Source organism: Xiphophorus hellerii, chromosome 22, assembly GCF_003331165.1.
Source record: "Xiphophorus hellerii strain 12219 chromosome 22, Xiphophorus_hellerii-4.1, whole genome shotgun sequence".
In the NCBI taxonomy this organism is placed as follows: Eukaryota; Metazoa; Chordata; class Actinopteri; order Cyprinodontiformes; family Poeciliidae; genus Xiphophorus; species Xiphophorus hellerii.
Genome location: NC_045693.1, coordinates 8,850,380 through 8,877,798, shown reverse-complemented (window position 1 = coordinate 8,877,798; position 27,419 = coordinate 8,850,380). Strand labels below are relative to the sequence as shown.

The 27,419-nt window shown below is 38.8% G+C and overlaps 1 protein-coding gene across 6 annotated transcripts in view; it reads right to left on the bottom strand.

Moving 5' to 3' along the window:
• LOC116713200 (signal-induced proliferation-associated 1-like protein 2) overlaps positions 1-27,419 on the bottom strand; it is a 116,401-nt gene that overhangs the window by 5,044 nt on the left and 83,938 nt on the right. For 3 of the 6 annotated variants that reach the window (XM_032553273.1, XM_032553271.1, XM_032553272.1), the window contains 9 exons: positions 26,365-26,511; positions 25,153-25,256; positions 24,933-25,021; positions 22,677-23,050; positions 18,070-18,318; positions 16,130-16,183; positions 13,903-14,041; positions 6,989-7,208; positions 3,786-3,917 (listed from right to left, as the gene is read on the bottom strand). In XM_032553273.1, the coding sequence (XP_032409164.1) occupies positions 3,786-3,917; positions 6,989-7,208; positions 13,903-14,041; positions 16,130-16,183; positions 18,070-18,318; positions 22,677-23,050; positions 24,933-25,021; positions 25,153-25,256; positions 26,365-26,511 (1,508 nt within the window). The remainder of the gene's footprint in view (positions 1-3,785; positions 3,918-6,988; positions 7,209-13,902; positions 14,042-16,129; positions 16,184-18,069; positions 18,319-22,676; positions 23,051-24,932; positions 25,022-25,152; positions 25,257-26,364; positions 26,512-27,419) is intronic. The other 3 variants (XM_032553274.1, XM_032553275.1, XM_032553276.1) reach the window with 3 other exon arrangements.

The window sequence follows — 27,419 nt, the reverse complement described above, 5'->3', positions numbered from 1 at the left end:
TAGTCACTCTCCTTTGGTTCTGCTTCAGTGGTTTCCACCCTGGAGTTTCCTCTGACAGCTGTTTGGCTCCCACTATGAAACTGTAAAACACTATGCTTGTTTCGCCATATCAGGCCTTTAAGCTTTGCCAAAGCCACATGGAAAACCCAAACTTGGCACAGCGCGCTCTGGGATTTCTCAGTTTTAAGGCTTAACGCTCTTTTCTCTATAAACCAGTCCTTCTCCAGACCTTGGTTTAAGACTAAAGATGGGGAAATCTGCATATTCATACCAGAAGTAAGCATTTTCATTAATTTATCCCCCAACTGAAAGATAATCCACTTTAAGACAGAAGTTGGATGAGGACAGAGTTGGTTTCTCTCACATGAGGCAGCAAAGACAGACCAGGCCCTAATTTCCATATGAATGAATTCCTTCCTCATATTCCACGGCTGCATCAGAAAGATTAAAGTCTTCACAGACAGCAGAGATGCCGCCTGTCTTTTAGCGATGAGGCGATGTCCAGATTTAGTGAGCATCCTGATTAGATTGAAAAAGAAACCACACCACTGTGGATAGAAAAGATGCTTTGTGGGGGAATATCAAAATATTTGGAAATTATTTGACAAGGTTATTTTATTAGGGGATCAGGTATGTAGCATTTCCAAGCACAGAGCAAAAAACTTGATTGTCACTGCTCCATTTTTGTCATTAATATTCAGCTTGAATAAAGCACAAAGCCTGAAACAGACAAAAATCTAAGAGGGGTCCTTTGGAGATCAAGCTGAATACCTGAAATGCTCCTCAGATTAAACAAAATCTCTAAATCCACCTATGGGAGTTTTATTTCTTAAGGTTTAAGACATAAAATCGATCAATTGTCTGCAGCTGTGTTCAGCAGCATTATCTAGCTGAACACAGCAAAGGAAGCAGAGTTAAAGTATTTTTTAAAACATGTCTAAAGGTGACTTATTATGACTTCTTGAACAGGGGAGATTAGGTTTATATGCTATATAAAACATGTTTATTACATTTTTTGCACAAAATAATTCTTAGATAATGAAATTTTAGTCTGCTGTTTTGAGCTTCTTTCACAATGAGATGTTTAGGGTGTCTTGTCACTTTAAATCCAAATTAGCTGCTGCTGAACCTCCTTGAACTCAATGTTTACACTTGCACGTGAAAATGGCTGCAAACAGATGCCCAAAAGCAGAAGTAGAGCCTCCTGCACAACCAACAAGAATACAACAAAACACTGGTCTTTTCCAGCTGCCATTGTACAGCACATACAGAGGTAAAACCAGCTGACCAAATATCCTGGAACTCAGCTACGGTCGCTATGTAATGGGATAGGCCTCACCGGGGGTTGCTAGGTGACTGGTATGGAAGTGTAAAAATTTTCAAAATAAAGCTTTACTGCTAGCTAGTTTATAATTTAAAGTGTATGGGGAACATCTCCATTAGAGTAAAATACTGTTGGATTAAATTTAAGTCCCTAACAAGAAGAAATAATTCTGAGATTATAGAATCCCAGGATATTGTGGGAAGGTTGACTAAAGCAATTTTGTACACATTCAGTCATGGCCTGACATCAATTTTGTAATATGGTAATAAATGGACAAAGTCTGCGTGGCTTAGAGGCAAAAACTTACATTAAGATAAAATTTAAACATACTACATATTTACAGATTTTTGCAAATCTCACTGTAATTGGACAACTTTTGGACAATTTTAGTATTTTAGTGGGTCAATATTGATAATACAGCTTGACTGCATGTCCATGCTGTCCTCAGTGACAGTTTGAAATTGTATCTTTTTCATTGCAGGAAAGCTATTTACAACCCTGATTAATATTATTACAAGGTTTCTCCCAGAAAACCTGCTAAGCCTGGTGGGTGGTGCTAGAGCAGGCATTCATCCAGCGGCCCGTCGTATTTTTGAGTTAAAAAATGTTTAAAGTTGACAGGAAATTTGAAAATATCCCTGGATAATTATGTGTTATTGAAAGAGTGGAAGATTAACACCTGAAAAGGCTTAAAAAATGCAAACATTTTAAAAAGACTTAAATAAATAAGCAATGCTTAGCCTGGTGGGGGCACAAGAAAAGCCTAGTGGCCCACTGGGCCCATCATACCCTGTTATTATATAATATTAATGTTAACAGATGAAAGTGAAATAAAAATGCACCAGGAGGGGAGTTCACAGGGCATAGGAGGCTTGGAACCTCCTGGTTATATCTGCTTGAAATTTTGGTATTTCATCAAATTTTCACAGGAAGTAAAATTCTTGTGTAAAGTTGCACAGGAATTTTACTGTTACTTCTCAGCTGTGACCAGTTTATTTCACCTTGAAACAACAGAACATTTATCATGAGTGTCTTTCATCTTTGTTGACCTCATTATCCCTTGCTCTCATAGCATAGCTGCTTAAATGTCTAAGAATGATGCTCTAGCTTGCATTGACTGGCGTGACAACAGCCTTACTGCTGTCAGTCAAGCTCTGCATCATCTCCTCTGTACCCCCCTCTCCCTCAGTAAGTGATGGACTTTATGCTTTGAAGCCGGAAACGAACCAAAGGCAAAACGCCGCACTGACAAATGAGTGAACACAAGCTATGCTGTCTGCACACATCGGGGTCAGGCAGAGTTCATACATAGAAAAAATATCTCATGGTATGCTTGTGGAAGATGAAATGCACTGACATGACAGTAGAGCTCAAATTAAGCATAATAAAATATATAAACAGATGATGCTGCACATGATGTGGAAAAACTCATATATGGATCAGTTACACACAGATCAATATATTTCAAGCATGTATTACTGGTGGTTTGTATGATTATGACAGTTAACTGAAACCAAAAAGAAATGTTTGGATTACTAAACATTGTCTGCCTAAATATCTTGCTAGGGCTCCTTTTGCACAAATTACTGCATTAGTGCAGAGTGGCATGGTGATCAGCCTGTGGTTCTGTTTAGCTGTTAAGGAAACCCTTGTTGCTTTCAGCTCATCTGAACTGTTAGATCTGGTGTTTCTCATCTTACTCCTAATACTCTGTATAGCATTTTGGTCAGGCAAGTACTCTACCAATTCCTGCTGGTAAATTAATGTCCCTGTAAAACTTGTCAGCAAATGAAAGGATGGAGCGCTCTAAAATGTTGCGGTAGACTTCTGTGTTGATTTTGGACTCAAGAAAACAAATGAGATCTGAAAAGGGGACTGGGCAACTGAGCAGCATGCCAATTTTTCAAATTAGGCCAGGTAATTTATCACAGTTTTTTTCCATTCAACCTTCCATCAATATTTTTAAATAAAGAACTGAAAAACTAGCTTATTTACCAATTACATTTTTGTTCCTGACTATTTCTTAAGGATATCAGTAGTGGAGTTTCCATTACAAATGTGTGCAAAACTTTGTCGATACTCTGCTACTGCCAAAAAAACACAATTTTGCAATCGCAGTGTTTCCATTACATAAGAAACACAATTAAAAGCCCATGTGATTAAGTTTGTTCACTCGATAAGTCATTAAAAACATGCCACACCATCATCCTCCTCCTACCACTTCATCGTCTTTTCCACCAGTAGTGACAGCCATTGTTCATCCCATGACTTGCGAAATAAACTTATTTCATTAGAAACACACAGCTCACAAAGATCTAACGCATGCAAGCGAGCGAGCACTTGCAGCTTACAGACACACAAACACACACTGCGCAAAGCAGCGGGGGGATCAGGAAGGTCAGGGCTGGAGGAAGAGGAAGGTTTTAGACAAGGTGCCAGCAGCTCTAGCCAAGCTGGTTACCTTCAAAGGCCCGTGCTGCATCGACCAGGTGAGACCAGTCCAGGCCTGAGGCAGTGTCTGGGAGGGGCATGAGGCCCGGGTCGCTGAACTTGGACCTATCCGCCAAGGAGCCGTCAGAGAACCAAAACTCACCTGCAGAGACAGGCAGGTATTGTGTTGAGTGTCTGAGCCTAGCCTGAGTTCAGGGCTAAGCGTCGACAGGGGAGGGAATGAGAGAGGGGCATCGAAGGGGAAAAGTTGGGATCTTATGTTAACTATTCATCGCTGCTAAAAAAATAAAAAAGGGATATTTATGAAAATCCTCAAAGGATGCAAACGCTCACTCTTAAGAGGAACATCTTGCATCAGCGTGAGAGGTTCAAGTCACATTAAACCAACTTCTCTGCAAATCACAAGCGAGGTGCAGTTTGAGGGGTGATAAATGACTTGTCTCTGAGAATATCTTCATGTTTCAGTCAACATCTCCGCTCCCTTCCATCTGCATCTCAACCCTGAAAGACGCAAAATGCAACTAGCACACTCCCGCTCACCGGAGAGGCATTTAGAAAAGCTTGAACAAGAAGTCAGCGAAGAGACAGAGAGCTTGAGGTGACATTCTCTTTTCAATTTACCAAGCTTCTCGGAGCTTGAGTGATTCACTGTTTACCAAATTGGGCCGTCTCTGCGAGGGAAAAAAGAGAGAGTCTGAGTTCTCAACTATCCTTCAAAACAATCAGGAACCCATCAGGTTGACAGCCAGAACAGGCCGGAGAGAAAAACATCTTTCCAAAGCCCATTTTCTACCTAATGGCGGCAGCAAGAGACAGGTGAGCAGCGGTATGGAAATGAGACCAGAGGGACAGAGAGGGAAGGTAGGGATGGGGATGATGAGCGAATGAAACATAATGCATGACAGAAACTGTGAAACCCCGGGTGGAAAACTGGCACATCAAGTCAGAGATGTTAAAACCGGGACACATCACACCTGTCATTTACTTCCTTACATTCAGAGGATTTGGGGTTGAAGAGTCAGAAAAGTGTCTGCTTGAAGCAGGTGCAGAGGCAGAGAGCGTGCAAGTAGCTTGCAGCCGCACCCATTTCCAATTAGTTTGCTATATGGAGGAGTGTTGCTGAAATGTGTTCAGTTGTGCTAATGATATCAGTTGGGCACAAGTGGCTCTTCAAGCAAGTAACTATATCCTGGCTCTTATCTGGTGCCAGAAGGAGGGAGAGATAATCATGGAGCAACATGATGAGAAAGTGTTATTAGCCTTCTGTCTCTGTGAGACGTTTGGAGTTGTGTTTATATCAAAAACAGATTCTTGCTGGTGTTTGTTAGTGCACAGTTCATGTTAGTCTAGGAGTTTAACCGTCATTCCCATGCAGGGCCTTGTAAAAGTATACCTTACAGTTTATTCTGTTACAACCACAATTTTCAGTGTATGTGCATTTTTTTTAAAATAAACTCAGAACATCAATTCGCAAGTCTTATCACAGATTTTCAATCAGATTTAGATATGGACTTTCACTGAACATATAGTAATATACCATCACTATGTTTTGCAGTAAGTCTGCATTCAGGATGATGTGAAAATTTTACTTTGTGGCCATTAGGTCCACAACTGCATAAAGCAAAAAGTATAAACTATTTATATTTTTTTTACGCCTTCATTGTCTGGCCTTTATTTTTACATTTCCAACTTAGGTTTCTGCTTCTATAAACAGCTCGGCTTTTATTCAGCAAAAATTTAATGTTTTTTCTGGTTTCTGTTATCTGACCAGAGCAAAATCTCATTATCTGAGAATAATTTTTTACAAACAATTTGATGACCTCAAGCCTTATTTTTACTGTTTTGTGTTTTTTTTTTATGATGTTATATTTTATCCTTTTGCAGTTCTTTGTGTAAACATAACATAGTTATGTTTGTGTAAACTTCCTCTTAGATAAATCCTTCATTTATTGATTGCTACCTTTTAGCCACAGAAGAGTTTTACATGCAAGGCATTTTGACGACAGATTTGCAGTGTTAACTATATGGCTTGTGGCAAACTTTAAAGACTTTCCTTCAACAATAGTTTTCTTTGTGCCACTCTTCCATAAAAGAAAGAATGACTAACAGCTTTAAACAACCAGAGTTACCATGAAACTCTTAGCTGTTTTCTGATTAACGCTCTCCTCAAACACCTTTCAGTTTAGGCGGATGTTACGCTGATACAGTTATTTTTTGTTTTTACTTTTAGATGCATCGAACAGACCTCTGTGAGATGTTCAAAGCTTGGAATATGAACTAAATTCGCTTTAAACTTCAAGACAAATTTCTCCCTGTGATCCTACACTGTAAAAATACAAAATCTTAAAAGTATTTTGAGTTTAGTCTGTAATGCAAGTCTTTTACTACACTGGAATTAAGACAAAACTAGTAACTTTTTTAGCAAGATATAAGAGCTTGTTTTACGTTAGTAATTCCTTAATAATGATAAAACAAATGTCTAGATTAGTGTTTTTATAACAAGGAATTTATCCAGTTAAGTAAAATAATCTGTCAGTTGAACTAGTACTTTATCATCTACTAAAGTATTAACTTAAAACAAGCTCCTATATCTTACTAATATATCAGTTGCAAGGACTGCTCTTAAGTTGCTTTTTATATTAACAGCATTTCATATTTTTTACAATTTATAGCATTTTATATTTTATTTTTATTTTATCTACAACTACTGCTCAGTGGTAGTTGTTATTGTGTCTTGTCTCTATGCTGTAACTGCGAAGTAATTTCCCTGCTGGGATGAATAAAGTACTTCTATTCTATAAAAAGTTATTTATAAGTTAGTTTTGTTTTATTTCAAGTGTCGTCAGATGTTTTCATTAGAAACTAGACCAAAATACTTGGTAAAACTTTGCGTTTTTGCAGTGCACGTCTTCATGATGGTGTTTGTTCACTAAAGCTTTCCAACAAAGCCTCTGCGGTCTTCACAGAACAGCTGGATCTATACAGTGATGAAATTACACACAGGTGGACTCCATTTACTAATTAAGACACTTCAGGGGGTAGAGAGTACAAATGAATGCCACATTCTGATTTTTATTTGTACAACAAAGTAGAAAACCAAAGTTTGTAGTGTTTTTGTATTGCATGAAACCCAGTAAATACTCTTAAGTTTGTGGTTGCAACGAGACAGAACGTAGTTAAAAGGTAAACACTTTGCGGTGTGTTAGCACTCACTGCGCAGGTTGGACGCTCCCTGGTTGTGGACCATGCGAGGAGGCAGCGTGCTGTGGTAAGGTGGCGTGGTGCTGAACAGGATGTCGTTGGGCATGGCTTGCTCGAGCATGGAACTGTGTGAGCTGGCGTAGGACGAAGCCTTTCTGTTGCTGCACACGCTCTCGTCCGACAGCGTCCGGTAGAGCGAGCGTCTCGGTGACAAACTGCCCGGTGCCAACACCTGCAGAAAAAGGAGAAGAATTCATCTCTACATAGTTGTAACAAGAAAAAGAAAGTGCAAGTACTGGAAAATCCCCCCCTGTTGCATGCACCACTGACATCCTTTGACTTTCTTGGGCGCAGCGGGATTACAACAGAAGTCAGCTGGGAGGGTGAGGCAGTGACATCAGGGAGCTGTGTCAGGAATCAATTACAGCCTATGCTCTCAGGAAAATGCGACTGATTGAGCACAGCTGGAGAGTGTCTGACAGAGTGGGAAACACAGGGGACAAGGCCGGTGGAGGTGGTGACAGAGGTCACTCCCCTGTGGCAACCACTGGTCACTGAGCTTAATGTGAGAAGCTGCAGGCAGCAGAGAGGAAATCTCTAACAAGTCCAAAGACTTTTATTTTCATTTCGTAAAAGATCGAGCTCTTAAGCAAAGCCTAATTGCATCTAAATTCAAAGATATGATCAGAAGAATGATGCAAAACTGAAACAAATAACTGTGATGAATTGATTATTGAAATAATCATCAACTATCTAATAATCGATTAATCGTTAACTGGAGAATACAGATTCAAACATGCAAATTGCTGAAAGAACAATTCCTTCAGTGCGGTAATTAACCCAAAACAGTACAAAAAATATATACATTTTCCACTTGAGATGAAAAGTCACGTGACAGTTTTAGTTTCACCAGGTTCAAATTACTATATATATGTAAAAAAAAAATCTCTTGTTAAGCACCTTTTGCTTTTCGAATATTTAATATGTTATTCAAAAAATATTCTACAGATTAGATCTACGCTGTCCAGTCGAGCAATAAAATACTATTGATTTTCTTAAATAAAATTTTATTTGTTTATTTGCATTTCCAATACTGTATAAAATAAGCGTAAATGGTTAAATGAAAAATCTGCAGAATGAGCCAATTGTTTTTTAATCTGACTAATCAATAAGTTGTCAGAATAATCGACAGAATAATTGATAACTAAAATAATTGTTAGTTGAAGCCCTAGGACGATACAAAAATATGCCAAATCTTAATAAGTTTTAGGTAAATTGAAATCTATTTTTATTTTTGCTGGCTGAACATACCTGAAAAGTTAAATCCATCATCAAGCAATTCATTCAAGAAACAAATGTTCAGCTGATGGACTTTTTAACATTTTAAGATACTTCAAATTGCAGCAGTGATATTTGTGCAACAGGTTGCAACTGTTTATAATCAGAAGCAAAGCAAATTTTAAAGGTAATTTTCCTTCAGTAATTCCCAAAAAAGAAGGTTAATAAAATAATTTCAGGCCCATACTTCAGCAGAACTCAAGTTTTTTCCCTGTTGGTCTACTCTACTTCCTCCAAAATAGGTCAGTTTAAGAAGCCAGAAAACATGACATGCTCTGCACCCCTGAAGAGTAGGAGCTACGAATGAAAAGCCTTTGCACCTCGTTTTTGTTGTTTGTTTCTGTGATCACTTTTCCTGTACTGGAATACCAGTTTAAAATGATCACTAGTGTTTTCTTTTTCCAGTTCTATAAGAGTTTATGTTGCATTTAGTCATGCAGGGTTCTCCAAATTTACCACAGCCTATTTATTCTTAAAGTGCATGTATACTTTTGACTCCATGTGTTATGTAACTGTGGACTCATTCCTTCAGCTCTGCCCATGTTTAATGCTTGATTTATGTCTGTCATGAATTAATATTTAATGCATCAGTCAAACAAATGTGTCATGAAGAAGGAAAAAAACATAAGTTACAACTGACTAAAGACACAGAATCAGCCAAACTATGGAAAAAAAAAGCAAATTATACACTGGAAAATACGGTAGACATGCAGCATGTGAACCTACATGTAAGAAAGGGCTGTGTTTTTGTTTTTGACTAGTGTTTAAAGAATATGTTTGAATCTAGATAGGTGTACTAGTGAAGCAGGTAGATAAAATTGTTGATGAAGCATCAGGCTTGCTATGAGGCCTGTATTCTAGTGTTTTGAGGATCTGTGCTAATTTTAGAAACAGAAATAATGAAAACAGTCACCACACGATCCACCTGTTAGTCAGTAAAGAAGCTTGATACCTGTTAGGTTGAACGCAGACTGGTGGACAAACATTTCTGGCTAATCTCTCCTGCTTGATTCTGTCTTTTAGCGCTACACCTTACTAGATTTTTTGGCAACACTGTATTTGATGGGGTGTGCATAAGACTGACAGGACACTGTCATAAACGTGACATTACACCTGTCATGAACGTGAAGGAGTCTTTATGAATGTTTATGTCTGTTGTCATGAAGTGTCATTCGATAAATAATGACACTTTTAATGCAAAGTTGCTTTAAAACTTGTATAAAAAGTCCATTAAAATTGTCAACTTAGCATTAAAAGTGTCATTATTTACTGAATGACAATTCATGATTATGACAGTCTCATCTCCCTCTTACGCACACCCTATCAAATAAAGTGTTACCAATTTTTTGTGCCCTTCTGCTGACTGATATTTTTGTAAAATTAGATTATTTTGATCTTTGAAAACCTCTTATTTGAAAGGTTGTTTGACAAAGTATTACATTTGTTTTTCATTTCTTTTATATTTTTCCCTGTAACATATCGGTTTAACAGGATAAGAAAAGGTGGAAGAAAAATCTAAAATTACTTCTTGTTTCCTGTTACAAAGATTTGTATAACGGCGGAAAGAACCTTACCACACTCTAGAGGAGAGAAACGTTTTCTCTCATCTATTCTTAGTGTATATGATAGAAAAATAAAGTATTTCTGTTATACAGGTCATGTTTTCAAGGAGAATGAATCCAGATAAACTGAATTAAGAAGTGGTAAAGCAGGCAACAAATCGGCATAATGAACGTTCTGGATCAGCTAGTCTATGTTGAAATTGTCTGGAGAAAAAGCCTCCAGGTTAGTGCATCATCCGTCTCTAAATGTGTCAGAGTAAACGCATAAGGAAGTGCTTTAGATCGGTCATTATAGCTTGCAGTATGGGGCTCTACATCATGGTCAATTAGACCGCTGACCTTATTCTGCCATATTGATCTGTGCATCGTTGATTATTTGAGGGTGACTTTTGTTGCTGCTCAATGTACAGAATAAAATGAGTGCAATAAAAAGGTTAAAGGATGTGCTGTCAGGTCAACCAATGTGTCCACAGCCAGCTAGGGACTTAAATCCTTTGCAGTTAGTGGTTTGGTAATAAAACTGCAGGGTCATCCAGCATAAAAAATCTACAGCTACAGGCCAAAACATGCTGCTGCCAAGGTCAAAATGAAGATGTTAAAACTCTTCGTTGGTCAGGAAATTAACACCATCACAACTTACACAGGATACCACAGCAGGGAGAGTAGTGTCTCATTACTGCGGTCATAGTTGTGACAGAGGATCTCCTGTTTAAACACACAAAACCACGGCGACCAATCCCATCCATCAATGTCCCATTTAGTTTACGTAAATACAGAAGGAGTGACATCAAACGCAGCCACAAATGATACACGGAGCAGCTGCACAGATCGGTAAATATCTGCCTCTTTCTTCCCAGCTGTAACCCACAATGCGCTGCTATCTCCACAAGCCAACACCCAGCCATCTGCATTTCAAAGCGAGATCCCCCACAAGTCCCTCAGTGGGAATTTAACAAACATTCAGTCTGTCTTTAAAGCAGAGATATGCTTATGCCTCCTTCATCCCAAACACGCTTTTCTCATATTCAAAGTTTACAAGATAAAACCCCGCAAGGTTATCACACATCGGAACAACTTTAAACTGGGTTCTTGCTTCTGTATGGGGCAAAAAACAGCAGAATTAAGTCTTGAATAAATATGCAGATCAGTGAAATACACTGCATGGAAAAGTCTTTAGAAGTGTACAGACACTCTTCTATTGAAAGGTGGAAAAATCTGACAGATGATCAGTTATTAAAGGTGCATCTAAGTCCACTAAGACCGACTCGGGCAGCTTTGGGTTGTTAGATCTTACCATTTCTTTATACAGCAAAACTCTTATCAGCGCTGCCAGCTCTGACACATCCACCGAGACTTTTTCCTGATTACCCTGACTTGCAGCTCGCGGCGAACAAAGGCAGCAACCGGCGCTGGCCCCTTTTTGACGTGCCACATGGGAGGATGTGTTTGGACAACCACCTATTCAGATGCTTTTCTTTTGTTTCCCACCGAAGGTTCAAAAGAAGAATGTTGTAGGAGACTAAGTCTGCGAACGGCCTTTCCTTTGCGTCAGCCACACAATGGGCTGTCTGTCGGACGTTGTGGCTGGCAAGGAATGTCTCTGTGCACCTGCTTGTCCGCACGAAGACTGGCATTGGGCGACAGTCAGAGGGCACATTGAGCTTTGTTGCATCATCTGCTTGGTCACTTAGAATATTAACTAGTATGCAGAGTTGGGTAGCAACTTGTTACATTTACTTAAAGAAAAATGTACTTTTTATTGAACTGTAGTTTTTACTTTTACTTGAGTAGTTTTATTATGATGTTCTTGAGTAATATTTCTGGTTACGCTAGCCTAGAGTGGAACAAAATCGTGAAGTTAAAAGAACTTGTGGACCAAAGAACACAAGTTCTTCACAAGTTCATATATGTATATATATATATATATATTTATATATATATATGTATTTTATAATTAAGTTACTTATATTGTGCTTAAAATTTCCACATAACTTTTGGTCTGTTTGATAACGTCATTTTTAGATATTAAATTTTTTGTTTACTTAGTATTTGTGTTGCCTTTTACCCCCAAAACCTTTTTTTAATCTTGAGTAATTTCTCTGATGGATACCTTTTATTTTTATTTGAGTAAAAATATGTTGAAGTAGTGCTACTTTTACTTGAGTACAATTTTCAGGTACTGTTCCCTCCTCTGGAGGTAGCGTGACATGTTGAAACCCTGCTTCCAGCTTTGTCGTTTTCATGATTTAACTCTTTCATGTACCCACCCTGCAGTGTGTCTTATTTGGGACCATATGCATGTCTGATAGGAATGCTTGGCATCGGGCTCCCCATGATACTTCTCGCTCTTCAATTGTTTTTCCATGCTCTGTGTTATCAGACTGGAGAGGGCGATTATAGTAACAAACCAGCTGGCTGCGTCCTCTGGGTCTCTGGCTGCTCTACTTCTTGGTTGTAAACAAAACATATTCAAATCAAGGTGTTTGTTTCTCTCGTTATTGAAACTGTGTTAAAACAGCTTGGTTCTTTTAGAAGTAAGCCAAAGGGATTCAAAACTGCAAACAAGTGCTGCGCACTCAACCGATTCATGTGAGGGACATGCTTGGTTGTGCCAGAGGACACTGCTGGCTGCCTTTGTATTAAAAATGACCGGCATCCAACAGAACCCATTTGGACGTCTCCAGGGTCTCATCCTGGTCGATAATGGATGAGTGTTGAGGCACTGGGGAACTCGGGATACAATTAATTGTTCTGAGGAACATCAAACATCTTTCTGCAACTTCCTGTCCTTAACAACAATATCCCAACTGTGTAAACTGAGGCTCCTTTTGGAATTAGGTTAACCTAACGCTGAGTGAGTCAGGGGTCACACAGGGGTTAGCAGGGCAAAGGTCCATCAGCTGTGAAGCAGAGGTTTTCTCCTACTGTGACGTGGAGAAAGTATCTGCTCCGGGTTCGCCCTCATATCATCATCTAAACTTATTATGATAAGACAATAGCTTTATAAAGAGGAGCAGAATATTAAATATTCTGTAATCAGAATACATCTGCAATAAACAGGTGAATCCCAATAAATTAGGAATCATTAAAAAGTTAATTTAATGCAGTTCTTCAGTTCAAAACTTTTATATAAATTCACTACACAGTGATAGTGATACATTTCGAGTATGTTAATTTTGAAAGTCAGGAACATCTAAAGTTGTGTTTCCCAGAAAAGTAGGATATTACTTCACCCCATTAAAAATAGATTTTTAAGAGAAATGATGGTTTACTGAAAGGTATGTCCAGGCACTCTACAGTTGATTCACTCAATCGTTGGTCTTTTACTGCATCAGTCCAAAGATAATTTCTGAAAGTTCTGAATTAAAAGTCGTTTTTGGTGAAGTTATAATATAAAAATGTTCATAGGAACCAACGTTTAGACTTTTGAAATCAAAATTAAGACTTGAAAAGCACCACTCTGTGTATTATGGATTTATACAATATTTAAGGTTTGATTAACAACTAAGGAAAACCAGTTTTCCAAAAAAAAAAAGTGATGTTATGGCTTACACAATAATGGTGACAGCTAAAAGAATAAAAGGGCATCGCTAAAGAGATTGGCTGTTCACAGCAAGTTGTACCCAAGCATTTTGATGGAAAATTCAGTGGAAGAAAAAACTGCAAGAAAAAGTTAGCAAGAGTAACAGAGACAATCCACCTGGAAAGAATATATTGAAGGCATATACTGAACAGTTCAACTGGGAGATTATTTCACTTACAATATGGAAAAAAATGTCTTGTTATAATTGAAATAATCTCCTAGTTAAACTATTTTTTAAATCAATATTAAGGAATTGTTTACTTAAAACAAGCTCCTGAAACATTAGTACACTGGAAATAATACAAAACTAAGATATTTGCACTGGAAACTAGACCAAAAATACTTGGTAAGATTTTAGTGTTTTTGCATTGATATAAAAATTTATTTAGTTGCACTTTTTATGCATCAAGCAATCATTCTTTCATTCAGCTCAATGACCTCACCTTCCGGCTCCTGTCTTCTCCTGGAGGGCTGTCTGGCAGCAACATCTTTCGAAATTCCTCTTTTGACAGCCTCTGCAGGGATTTTCCATCGTGCTCTGCAGGCTGGAGCCGGCACGCTGCCTCCTGCGCGTACAGTTGCCTGCAAATCATATCAAGAACAAAGAAGACCAGATTTCATAACCAGGGTTACCAGAACCACATCCTGCGAAGGAGCCCGCAGCTACTTTTGGAATACCGGCTGAACAAAGAAAAACGTGGTCCAAGTGATGGATTCATCTTGGCATGCCAACATCAGGAATCTCCATGCTAGTCAGTTACATATGGGGCAGCAGGGAGGGAGAGACGTTAGGGAGTGAGGGGGTTTATTTCCACTAACACCTTGTCCAACACCGGTGTGCCAAATCCATGAATAAAGAGACTGCGACGAGTGCAGCCAAGCACTGTGAGGGGCAGGAACAAAAACAAGCATTTCGAACAGAGACCATCACAGACCAAAGGAGTGCTCAACACAACAACAACAACAACGAGGGAAGACATAAAAGTCGCTATGCAGGGATTGGAGACGGATTCTGAAGAGGTGACATGTTGTCCTGGAACTGGTTCTCAGCAGGTTTTGTTTGAGGACGTCTAAATGATTCTGATTGCAGGGGTATTGGGTGTTAAGAGAGGAGGGCACAGGGCATGGCGGATGTGACCAACCTGGCTGGTGAAGTCGTGTGGCGGTGTGAGCTCTGTTTTAAATGAGCAGCCTGTCCGCGACACTCTGAGTGCTGTTGGCAGGGTGTTACATGGCCGTGGGGATATCGGTTCAGACGACTAGACGATAGGACAGGCTGGTGACGAAGTGACACTATTTCTGAGAGTCAGACTGCTTTATGTAGCTCGGTGTAGTAAATACTTCCATGTTTCATGGACTTCATGTGATAGTAAATTAAATGAATACAAAAAGGCAAAACTTTAAATAGATTTTTTTTAATGATTGTGTTTGTTATGTATTCAGCCTCCCTATCATTTGTAGAACCAACTTATCATCCAATACCACACATCACTTTTGGGTGTGTTTTTATCAGCTGTACATATCTAGAGTAAGGTTGGACAATAAGTCAATATCAATAAAGTAATACGTCTGACAGAATATTCAATACATTCTCTGAACAGCTCAGCATTCTGGGGAATGTAGGCAGAGGAAGGGTTCTAGTTGCTCAACCTCTAACTGCCAGCTAAGCTAGGTTGGTGGCATTAACTCACTCACTCACTCTTTGGTTACCTAGCAACTCACCACTTGAGCAATGGTGCGTTCACACCAAAAGCTTTACGGGTGTCAAAAACGCGTCCGACGCTTCCAGTTCGACACTTGTACACTTTAAATGCAGGCGCTTTACATTTTGGTCTACACCTAGCATTTTGCGAATCTGGTTTATAATCAAAATCTATGTGGAGGCGCGTCGAGGGAGCGTCAGATGCCTCAGCTCTAGCCATTGTTTTCCACTGGACGCGTTGGATGCTCTTGACGCATCAAACGCTCAAAACGGTTCAAATCTCGCCGCACTAGACATTTGAAACGCACCACAATGTGCCCTTAATGCGCCTCCACATAAACTGTGAATGTAAACCAGACGCGCCTGACGCTCAAAACGCTTTTGGTGTGAACGCACCATAACTTGCGAAGCAGCAGTTTCAGGTTTCGCCATCTTGCCTCATAACTGCTTAAAAATAAACACTAATGCATTGAGTGAAAACTGGATAAAACTGGAAAGGTCACGCCACCTGTTTGGTAGTATTTCAGATATTTGAAACAAAAAAACTAATCAATAATTATCAATATTGACTGATATGAATAGCTTATATTGTACGTTTTTCAGCCATACTGTCCAGCTCTAGGTTGAAATGTGAAAAAAACAAAAATGGCAAACATTGCTATAGCCTGATGCTAAAACTCTCAAGACATTCTGCCTACATTTTACTGAAATCTTATTCTATAGCTAAACTGCAGTTACAGTAAGAGTGAGGTTGTGTGGAAGAAACTGCAGAAATGTCACAGCTACAGATACACAGTTGGTTGCCCCTTGAATGTGTCACATGTTGACAGGACCAGCACTTGAGACCGGTCATGACATTCAAGTGGCGTGATGGTCTAGAACAAAGGGGGGTGGAGGGGGTTATGACGGTGTGCAAGGGAGCAGGCTGGGTTAGATCAGGGCCACTGGGTTCGACTATAACAGTGTACCTGGAGCGCTCAGACAGCATTTTGAGAAGGAAGGCTAACAAGCTCTCCGCTCCTCTGAAACAAGAATCAGAAGCAGCCTGGGATTAGAAGCATTAAAACAGATCCTGCATTTCATACAGTGTTAGGTCAAATGGGAAAACTTCACAAAGAGAGGAAGAGAAACTTCATTACGTTAGAGCAATATCTGTGAGTAATATTAGGCCATTTATCATGAGACACTGTTATGTAAGAAGAAATAAAACGGCAGGAATATATAAACAAGCAGTGGGGAGGGTAAATGAATTACGGAGCTTTTTCATAAGTCGGCAGAAGACGGCTTCAGTGCACGCGATCAATCACACAGCAAATTTCACAGCCTCAATTGGATTACTCAGAAGCCGAAGCTGGGAGTTTCTTCGAGGGCAAATATCGCTTTCGCTCTTCCAAAACATGCCCAGAGCTGTCTCTAACACCCTCAAACGACTACTTACATACATCTAACCCTCCCTGCAGCGGGCCATTTAATTATCAGGGAGATGCTGTCAGTCATCAATCCTCATACAACATCTAAAGAGAAAGAGGACTTTCTCAACTTTTCTAAATGACTGCATACGTTTCTCTGGTCGCTGCTCTGTGGAGGGTGTGACAGATCGTTGCTTGGCTCGCAGCAGAGAGGCTGATCTGTCAGAGACCCAGCAACGCAATCCTCAGGGATCCGAGATCAGATGAGTGATCAATAACGACATGTGACATGTGTCAAGTGTATTATGTCAGCAGCTTCATTGAGCTTATTTATTTTGTGGCTGTCGGCTTCAATCAAGGCCAGTTTATAAGCTCTGAATGGGAAAGACAATGCAGAGGGTCTGAAAGGAAGCTGGTCCAACAGCATGCTTCACACCTGGTGCTAACAGGCAGAAATAATCACAGGCACTGAGCCTTAAATACCATAACTTACACTTTGTATTAAACATATCTTCATGGAACTTTAGCTTTGTCTTAAGGATTGTGCTAAAAAAAGTTCTTGTTTTCAGCCAATGCATGAATTTGTAAAAGAAATAGGCAAGGGCCAATGCAAAAATGCCACGGTTGCAGAATATTCTGTCCTTAAGATTTTACAAGAAAATATATATAACAAGCTGTTTGCTTTTATTTGTAACAGCTTACCAACCAGCTCATAACTTACCAGTTGCTGTTTTAAATCAGAATTAATTCATGAAAAAAGGCTGAAATCATTTATCGGATTAATTGATCATTGAAATAATCGTCAGCTAATTTAGTAAGTGATTAATTGCTAACTGGAGTATACAGACTCAAAAAAGACCAACTGCTGAAAGAACAACATTCTCAGAGCAGTACACAAATATGCACATTTGTATTTAAGATGTAAAAAACTTCTTTATCTATAAAACCCAGAACTCATCAAGAAACGTAATTTTATTCAAATTCTGTAAAAAAAAATAAAGAAATATATAAATCTCGTATGAAGCATCTTTTGATATCCAATTATTTATCGGTTATTGCAAAAAAAAAAAATTTCTCAATTAATCTACAATGATCATGTGTAAACTAAAGGACTGCTATGTTACTGCATTTCAGGCAATAAAACGTTTAATATATTGTTAATGTTATATTAAAAGGCAGAAGTGATTAAAAGAAAAATTTGCAAAATGTGGCCATGTTTCTATCCGATTAATCGTCAGAATAATCGATTAATAAAATAATTGATAGTTCGATTGGTTTCTGCATCTCTAAACAAACTGTGACCAAAGCTTTTTGGCTTTTAACTTGATAAAGACAATATAAAAAGGGGAAATTATTTAGCTCTGCATGAATAATAAAATGGTAAATTATGAAAAATTGAGTCAAACCACATAAATAAGGTGCTTTAGTGACGTTGTCCTCATTTTTTGATGACCTCATTCGTGCACTCTTGAGACCTTTTCTGTCTCGCGCACACTCACCCACACTCTGATATGTTGGGAGGTCCCTCAGTGCAGTGGGCATCACCATCATCATCATCATCAGCTGTCTTCATGCTCTCTGTGAGCTTGCAGCTGGACTGTGTGCGTGTCTGTCCACAGGCCTCGGAGCTGGGCCCCGGCTCTGGCCCTGTGCTGCTCGTCTGGGGGATGGTGTACACCTTGGAGGAGTCAGCGGACATACAGTACCTGGCACCGCGGGCCAGGGGACTGCCAGAGTGGTGTGAGCCACTGATCAAACAGCAAAAATAAAGCAAAACGTAACTCAAACATGACCAAAACAATGAATGAAATGAACAAATACAAAACATAAATAATGGTGATAATAATAACAACAAAAAAGAAGCATTAGCAATAAAAAAAAAATCATGGATGTTTGCAACACAACTTGGTAGATGTATGGAAATTAGTCAAACGGATGATTTCTTATTATTTCAGATTGGGCTGGACAATAAATCAATAACAATAGATTAAATATATTTATTTAAGCGTCTTTTAATGCCCTAAAAATGCCAGATAGGTCTGATGTATTATTATTATCAATGTAAATTGTGATAGACGTGTATCAATAAATAATACGTCTGATAGAATATTCAAGAATTTCAATGAGCTCCGATCCAGAACCGCACAGCATTCTGGTCAATGTAGGCAGAGGAAAGGATTTAGCTTGACCTCTCAGGTCCAGGTAAGCAAGATTGATGGAATCAACGAAGGCTACGTTCACACTGCAGTCTGAAGTGACCCAAATTCATTTTTTATGACAGTCTGAACAACACAAATCGGACTTTTTAGAATGTGACCCAGGTCACTTGGATATGTGGTTCTAAATCTGGTACGCATCGGATCTTTTCAAATTTGACCTGAGTCGAGTCTACAGTCAGATTGCATTCATCCAATCTGCATTTTTCTGAATATTTGGAAATGTGAATGAACGTGCCAAAAAAAGAAAGAGAGAAAAAAAAGAAATCAGATTTCACAAAAAATAAGGGGATTAAGGCCTGCAGTGTGAATGTAGCCTAACCCGCTCAATCGTTATTTGGTTAACTAGCAGCAACTTGTTGAGTAACTGACGCCGGAGCAAGTTAAGTTTTCTCCACCCTGCCTCATATGCTAAAAAATAAATGACGGTGTGGAGTGAAAACTTTGGATAAAACAGTAAAGGTTAAGCCACAGGTTTGGTAGTATTTCAGATATTTAAAACAAAAAATCTAACAAATAATTATTGATAGACTGATACGAAACAGTTAAATTGGAATAAGATTTTCCGCCATATTGTCCAGCCCTAACCTCACAATGTTTCATGAATGGTCAGCATTGCAACCAGCCGGGGTGACATAATCCCCTCCAAATAAAGTACCTCCCCTTTAACCTACTTCATGAGACGACTCAGTTCCAGTCTGTCATGCTCGTTTTCCTGCTGAACTTTGTCCTTTCAATATTTCATCAAATATCAAATGACAGACCGCATTTATGGTTCAGTGCATTCAACCAAAAGAGGCATTTCCTCCACTTGCTCTCGGTGCTATGCAGAGGTTCCTCAGACATCTGCTGCTCTGACCCCTGCTGATTTATGGGTCTCCAAGCATAACGAGCAAAGCAACTCACACGCTTCTATGTATGCGGAAAACTGTTTCTAATCATGTTATTGGGGTGAATTCACCCTTGAAATTAAGATTGGTTGGTCAAAGTAATGACTTGTTTGCTGACAGGAATATTACCCCAGCACCAGCTTTGTTCTGTTGTTACAAAATCTAATCATTGTAAGTAGGGTGGTTGAAACATTCCCCAACTCATAATGGCTTCATATGCTTTGTGAATATGCTTTAAATCACAGCAATTTAAAAATAAGTATGCCGTCATTATCAGAGTCCCACATTCAGCTGGGGCTTTCCCTTTATTAATTTTCCATTTATGATGATGGCCGACAGTTAGGATTTCATGTCTCTTGGCTGCCAAGGACTTTCACTACGACTGCTCAAATAAAAGTCAGACAATAATGAACTGCATAAAGATGTCAACCTCAAAGCTGTAAAACTTTAAAATATGTCCAAAGAAATGATGGTTTGCTTGCTTCTGTTTGCTGAGAATGCTGAACACTCACTAAATGTGTGAAAACCAGAGATTTTCCAGCCTTTTTATTTCTGAGGGTCACTGAGCAATGCCTGCCCCTTTCGGCTGGATGTAATTATGGTCAAGCAGCCACAAACGTTCATTTATTTTCTCTTAATTTAGCTTAAGTATAAAAATTGCAGTGCTGTAAAACAATTTTTGCTCCCTTTCTGATTTCTCCTGTTTATATTTTTTGTCATTCTTACAGCTCATCTGTACACATTTTAATTTTAGATAAAGACAACCTGGGTAAGTAAAAAAAAAAAATCTGATTTCTAGGTTTGATTTTATTTACTTAAGGGAAAAAGCTATCTGGCCCTAGCTGTAGAAATGTTCACACATCTTGTTAAATCATGAAACAATGTGATTACTCGTACTCGTAGTTCAAAAAAATCTCCAAAAGTAATATAGTAATGTGATCCAAACTAAAGAAAGCCAATGACAAATTAATTAAATTCTATTTGAAAAAGGGTCAAAAAGCCATTTCTGAAATTTTAGGACTCCTGCACAACCTGTTGGGAGCCGTTATTAACAAATGGAGAAAACATTGAACAGTGGAGAGTTTTACCAGGAATATCCACCTCACCAAATTCACTTCAGGAGCCCGTCGACAGTTTATTAAGAACATCACAAAAACATAAAGAACAACATCTATGTGTGTAGATGGCTTCCATAGAAGAACGCCAAGACCAAAACCACTGCCAGGAGATCAAAAAAGCTCATCTCCCATTTGGAGTAAAAGTCATTTCCATGATTGCAAGAACTTTTTAGAAGAGTATTCTCTAAACTGACAGACAAATGTGTGTGTGTTTTTTTTTGGAAGGTGTGTCCTATTGTATCCTATATAAAACTAAGAACATTTCATTAAAAAAGATTCTTACTGATAGGAAAAAATGATGGTTGGGTTCTGCTTTTGGACTTGGAAAACTTGCCATAATTGTTAAAATCATAAATTCAGCTCTCTACTAGAAAATCCTAAAGAAGAATATCTGACGTTAAATTGAAGCGCAGCTGGATTATACGGCAGGACAATAATTCAACCAAATTAATTGCAAGTTATCTCAAACACCAGTTGTTGCAGCCAAGGGTCGTAACTACTTTTTCACAAAAGGTTAGGTTGGTTTGAAAAGCATTTTTCCTGAATAAATTATATAAAACTGAATATTTTACAGTAGTTGTCAAAGCAAAGTTTTTCCCTCTTTCCTTACTCCAACATTAAACCAACCCAAGTATGAAAACAGTCAAAGCTCTGAGTTTAGATGGCTGGTTAAAATAATAGATCCTCTTTTTATTCTTTGTAAAGCGTGAATATAAACACCCTTCCCCCATTTTTCTTCACAAGAACCGCAGTCCGGCCATGGGAACTGGGATCACACAAGACCCCCCTACCCTCCGCGTTGCTTCAGTCGGAGAGCAGCGACCACCGCTGGCTTCAGCACAGCTGGATAAGCCGGGTGGTAGATCAGCAGACACTAAGCACGACCAGGTGAAGAGAAGGTCAATGAACAGACACAGACCATTAGTTGTGCACGTAATTCTGCGTGTCTGGCAGAACAGATCCAGTATCGGGCTCGATAGTTTGGCGGTTGTGGTGTTTGTGTGCGAGCGCCGATGTATTCCAGAACAGAGGATTTTGCTGTGAGCTATGTGGCATAATAAAGGGTGTGAATTTCCAGCACACGTAAATTAGTTCAGTGACCCAGCTAGGATTGAGCAAACACAGAGCAAAGTAATTACCAATAAAGATGAAAAAGTATCAAAGAGCAACCACTGACTCATGATCTGTCTTTTTTTTATTATTATTTTAACAGAAGGTAGACATGGTGCTTCTGTGACTATTTAAGAAGCTGTTTCCTCTTAAGTAAGACAGTAAAAATCCACATTTCTCTGCATTTCTTTACAAAGAAAGTAGAGTGCTTGCTCCTATTACCTCAGAATATTCTGCTTTTCTTTCCTACAGAAAGTATTCCTGTTTCAGCTATTCTGTGACTAGCTGTGACTCCTTTTTAGAAAGGCCCTTCAGCCATTGCTGCTAAATGAACAGCACTAAATAGGATGGATTTTACTGTGATGCATTATTGGGTCAAACTAAACTGGATGCAGTTGGATATATATTGTAGTACTACTGTTCCTTGATGTGAAGCGGACCTGTTGTGTAATATAAAAGTCAATTGAATATAAATGATTTTGAAAATACAAAAGTGTTCAACCTTTTATTTGCCTTTATTATTCCAGTCCTATGGTGGAGGAATTCCCCGTCTCCATTTGATGTTTTTCAAGGCTGGGCCAAGGCAAATGATCTTTTTTGTTAGTTTAGTTGACATTTTCTGAACGTGAGGCAAACAACTTCAAACTTCAAGGCGTTAAACGTCATCAGTGTTTTGTTCCAATGCTTCCACAAACCCAGAAAAACATTGTTGTTGTAAAGTTTGCCTGCCATTAGGCAGAAATTAAAGCGTTAACCTTCATCTGTATTGTACCTTGAATGAGACGAAATCTCGCTGAGGTCTCCAATGCTGCCCTCTGTCACGTGACTACCCATGATGGCTGAAGCGAAGCCTTGCTGCAAGTATAGTTTCCCATGATCCTCTTCTGTCATTTCGTCCTCGTGGTGCTCAGAGACCCAGGGGTGTCCCTGTTCCCCGACCCTTCCCTGCAGCAACATCCGGGCTCCGGGGGGCATGCAGGGATTCGTGTCTATGCCGCTGTCTGTGGAGGCGCCTTTGATGTAGGTGAGGCCCAGCATCTCCGGGTCCATCAGGTCTCCAGAGCCAAAGTGCTTATCATCGCTGTTGCTGGAGGCGTTGCTTGAAAGAGTGTTGCTACTAGAGTGGCTTGAGTTTTTATCGCCAGTCTGGTGGAGGGAGGGAAAGGGCAAGAGGGGTGAAGGAAAAAGAGAAATGAAACTGGGTCAGGTAATTGCAGATTGTTCTGATAGTTGTTTTAACGAACTCGCTGTGCCAGATGATGAGGGTTCAGTCTGATTCCACTCTGACTGATGTTATTACAATAGATGAGCCTTTCACACAGCAGGGGAGACTAGGTATATGTATAGGAAACAAATTATTTAAAAATAAGAGCGTTCATGTTTTTACAGCCCTCTTTCACACACACTGCATCTCTATTTTAAGTTTATGGTGTGATTTTAATCTAATTTGAAGGACGTCTAACAGATAACCAAAGTAAAATCTGAGTAATATGTGATACTAGTAAATCTCAGACTGAGAAAATAAACTATGAATTACATGAAATTGACCTGACATTCTTTATTTACTATGCTATGCTCAACACTGTTAAATCATGGATGCAACTTAAATCACATCGAATCAAAAGTAGTTGGGGGGGAGGGATGAGCTTTGTGCATTAGGAGAAACTGAGCCAAGAGGAAGGTTTGATTTTTTTATGTAGAAAGTCTGGGTTAATGCAAACATAGCTTAGAGCCCCAACTGACAGAAAGGAGCAACTAGTTGGATAAGAAAGAAGATGAGTTGATGTTGAGTCAAAAAACTGCAAAAGAAAAAAAATATAGATAAAATAGACAGGAGAGACTACGGCTAATAAAATATTTACAATTTTATTAAAATATGCCCTAGAAAAGTGTGACATGGCCAGAAATGGTGATGGGATGAGGCACATGGTTGCTTGCTGGTGAAGGATATGTGACAACTGGAAAGAGCGAGAGAATAGCAGCCCAGTTCAGCTCCTGATGGCTGTAAAGTCCATTTCTAAATCAAACACACATGAGTAGCAAAGAACGTCTGAAACTGCTGTACAGCTTTTAAAAACATTGAGGCCGTTGTAATGCACAAAACACTCTGATCTGACCCTCGTCTTACATTTAATTGCTCTCTTTCAAATCATTTGAAAAGAAAATGCTCAACAGGTCTTTTAGATTAGTCATAACAACCTCCTGAATCTCCAACATTTGCTCATCTTTATTGAAATGAAAATGTTAAGCTCTAAAGAATGTCTCTTCTTTTAAATATCTTGTTTTAAATCAATCCATTAGTCAACTTTAGGTAAGTTAACGGTTTGAAACTCTAAAAATCTTAATCTGTATTCTCATTCAACAGATTTGTTTGGACTAAATGTTTGTTTTGTCTACTTACTTTGTGAAATTCTTGCATGTCTGAGTAACTTTTTCTAAAGCTACTATTTTATTTCCAGCAGGATCCAAAAGGTAAAATAAACCAAACATTGACGACCCAGATGGACAAACCAGCTGTTCCCTCTTGCCTCACGCTTTTTTAAACTGAGTCATCTGCTTTTCCTACTGAAGAAGTTTTCTGGTTGTGGCAAAATTTACAGTCAAAGTGGTTGAGAAACTTTGAATCCCTATTTTTCTTTCTCTTTAAATCGTTTTAGGCAACCACTTGCAACACCAGGTTGCATGTTAAACTTCCAAATGCTGCAGGACAAATTTGTACAGTAGAATTAGAAATAAATTGTGTTTCAATTTCTTGCTTTTTTTTTTACTTAAATCGTTAAAAACATAACATCTCAATAAAAAAACATAATCTTTGATTGATGTATAATCCCTTTAGTGACACTCAACTAATCTTAATTGTGAAAAACGAACACAGGGTCCTTGCTTAGGGAGTTTTTGAGATTGATGAAGAGTGTAGATTGATATTTTTTTACCATTGAGTACCAGAATCCTAACAATGAAGAAAATATGCTTGAATGTCATGCTGTCAGCTTGAGTTAACCTAAATGGTTGCAGAGAAGACATTCACCCTGGAAAGCTTGTTTGGCGAGTCCTTTCCTCCTTCTCTTTGCTTTAGAGGATTCAGGATCTTCGTGGAGGGTATGTGCCATTTGGCCTCTGTGGAGAACCATGAAAGACAATATTTAAAAAAAAAAAGAACCCATAAATAATAAAAAATCTCTACATTACTTTGCTTGTACTATACAGTATCTGTATGTAGAATAAACTTGAATCTTGATTATATTCACCTGCAGATCTGGTTCTTTCCAGGGTGGGCTCTCTCTCTCTGCGAATCTCTCCATCGCCTCCTTGGATATCACCTGCCCGCTCATGCAGTATAGGGGAGGGACACCTGAAAAAAGGCACAAAAAAGACTTGAAATGATTTTCAATCTATTGTGTGAGCTTTGTTTCCTAGTCAAAGAAAAGCTTCAAAAGACCTACCGCGGATTTAAAGCAATTAGCTCAAGTTTCTTTAAGGTCAAATCACTTGAGCTTATAAAAGAATAAAGAAGCTGCCAGACAGCTCTGGCGAGAGGCCTGTTTTCATTCCGCTCAACATGCCAAGCTGTTCCTTGCTCTTGACAAAAGGGAAAGAAAATCACATTTTTCAATTCAGGTCTTAATTATCGCTTCGAGGGCTAATCGGGGTTACAGCAGATGAACAAGGGCCAGGGTGTCTCGTTATCTTTAACAAAGACGCTAACTGGAGATCAGTCGTCTGGTCTGGAGAAGGCTCAGCGGTCCTCAGCAGTTCAAAGAAAGTTTGAGGCTTTAACAGGCAAAGAAGACGGAGGTTGCAGCTCTAATGAAGGTCTAGAATCATTCATTCACAGATGTATATGTGTTGAATTTGAGTCAAGATTGACAAAAATCATGCCTGTACTGTTTGCAGTCTCAGATGCAATAATCCATGCATCTATTCAAATTTATTAAATTGATAAGATTAGGCCAAGTAACATTCTACTTATAAATTTATAATGGATAGGATAATTAATTTTAGAACATTTTGGTTTCAAAGGCTGTGTACAGAGAAGATTTTAAAGTAAGAAGTATTAAAAATACTAAACTGAAATTCATATGAGACAGTGTTAATGTTCTAAATAAAAAAAACAAAACAAAAGCTCCAAAAAGTTCCAGGAAATATAAAGAAATAAAAAATTTCATGCATGATATTCATAAAATACCATCTGGTCTTCTGTGCCGCTAAGCCGTAGCAAGCACAGTATAACATTTCTGGTGGATTATTTCCTGTAAAAAATGTGTTACGACAAAAGCGCACTGATGATTTGGTCATTTCATGCAGAAAAATGGCCATCATTTTGTAAAATTGCCAGGTCTTAGAAATAGTGCGAGCACTGATTGAAGCTGCATTCACAACAGTGAGAAAAAAGAAGATATAATCATAGAGAGACTATTTTATATCAAAAAGGAAAAGTAACTCATTTATGTTTCTTTTACCCATCATATCCGGGCTGCTGGGACCAGTTGCTGCTGCCACATGGACCCGGATCGCTGGACGAGGATTGGTTACTGGGCGAGCTGCGGTAGTGCTGGTCTCCCTTGTTGCATATAGTGACCTGGGGATTCTCCATGTCCTGCAAAGTCCTGTAAAAAACACCGAAGGTTAGTAAAAAACCTGCTAATGTTGGAAATTTCTGTCTGACTGACATAAGAGATAAAAGCTAATCATTTCAGCACTAATCCACTCTCTTTGTACATTTATTTTAAAAAATATGCAAAACCTGTCGAGACTGCACCTTGAAAAACATATTACCCAAACATTAGCATCACTATCACTTGGTGTCACAGCAGAAAATAGTTCCTTTGCATGTGAGCGCCTGGGATAATCTCCATAGAAAATGTTGGAGCTGTCAGTAAGAAAGAAGGCGTCTTGTTCTCCAAAGATAAACACAAAAGAGATTAGTTCTGCTTATAAGCCGCAGAAAGTAATCCAGATGGCGACTCTATGTATGCAAGTAGCATGAGGACATTCTGAATTTACACAAGCTGTAGACTCTTGCTTGAAACCTACACTTGAAGTTTGGTCATTTCTTTTATTACCATTGTTTTACCATTTCTTCAAGTTTTTTTTCTATAACCATTGAAGTAGCTAGCTGCTAACTTTTGTTGAAGATTTAAAAATTCTTATCATTTGCCTTCAGCTTATAGTGCCATGCAAATGTATTCATACCCAATAAAGTTTATACTTTTTAACATGCTGTATTGGATTCTCTATGCAGTAACACACACCGCTCTTCCTTCTCCCATCCTGATGCATACCGTCACATCTCACATTCTCAGTGTCTCAAGTGAGCTAAAAGGAAATGTCACTAAGAGGATTTTGTTATTAAGCAAATCTGCTTTATGGTCTTATGATTGAACATAAAACAAAAACAAACGACTGATTCTTTCTCTGCAATGCGGTACTAAAAGACCTATGGACTGGTATTGGTTTGTGGCCCAGCGGTTGGGGATCTCTCAGGTACGGGCCAGAAATTTACAACCTACGTGTA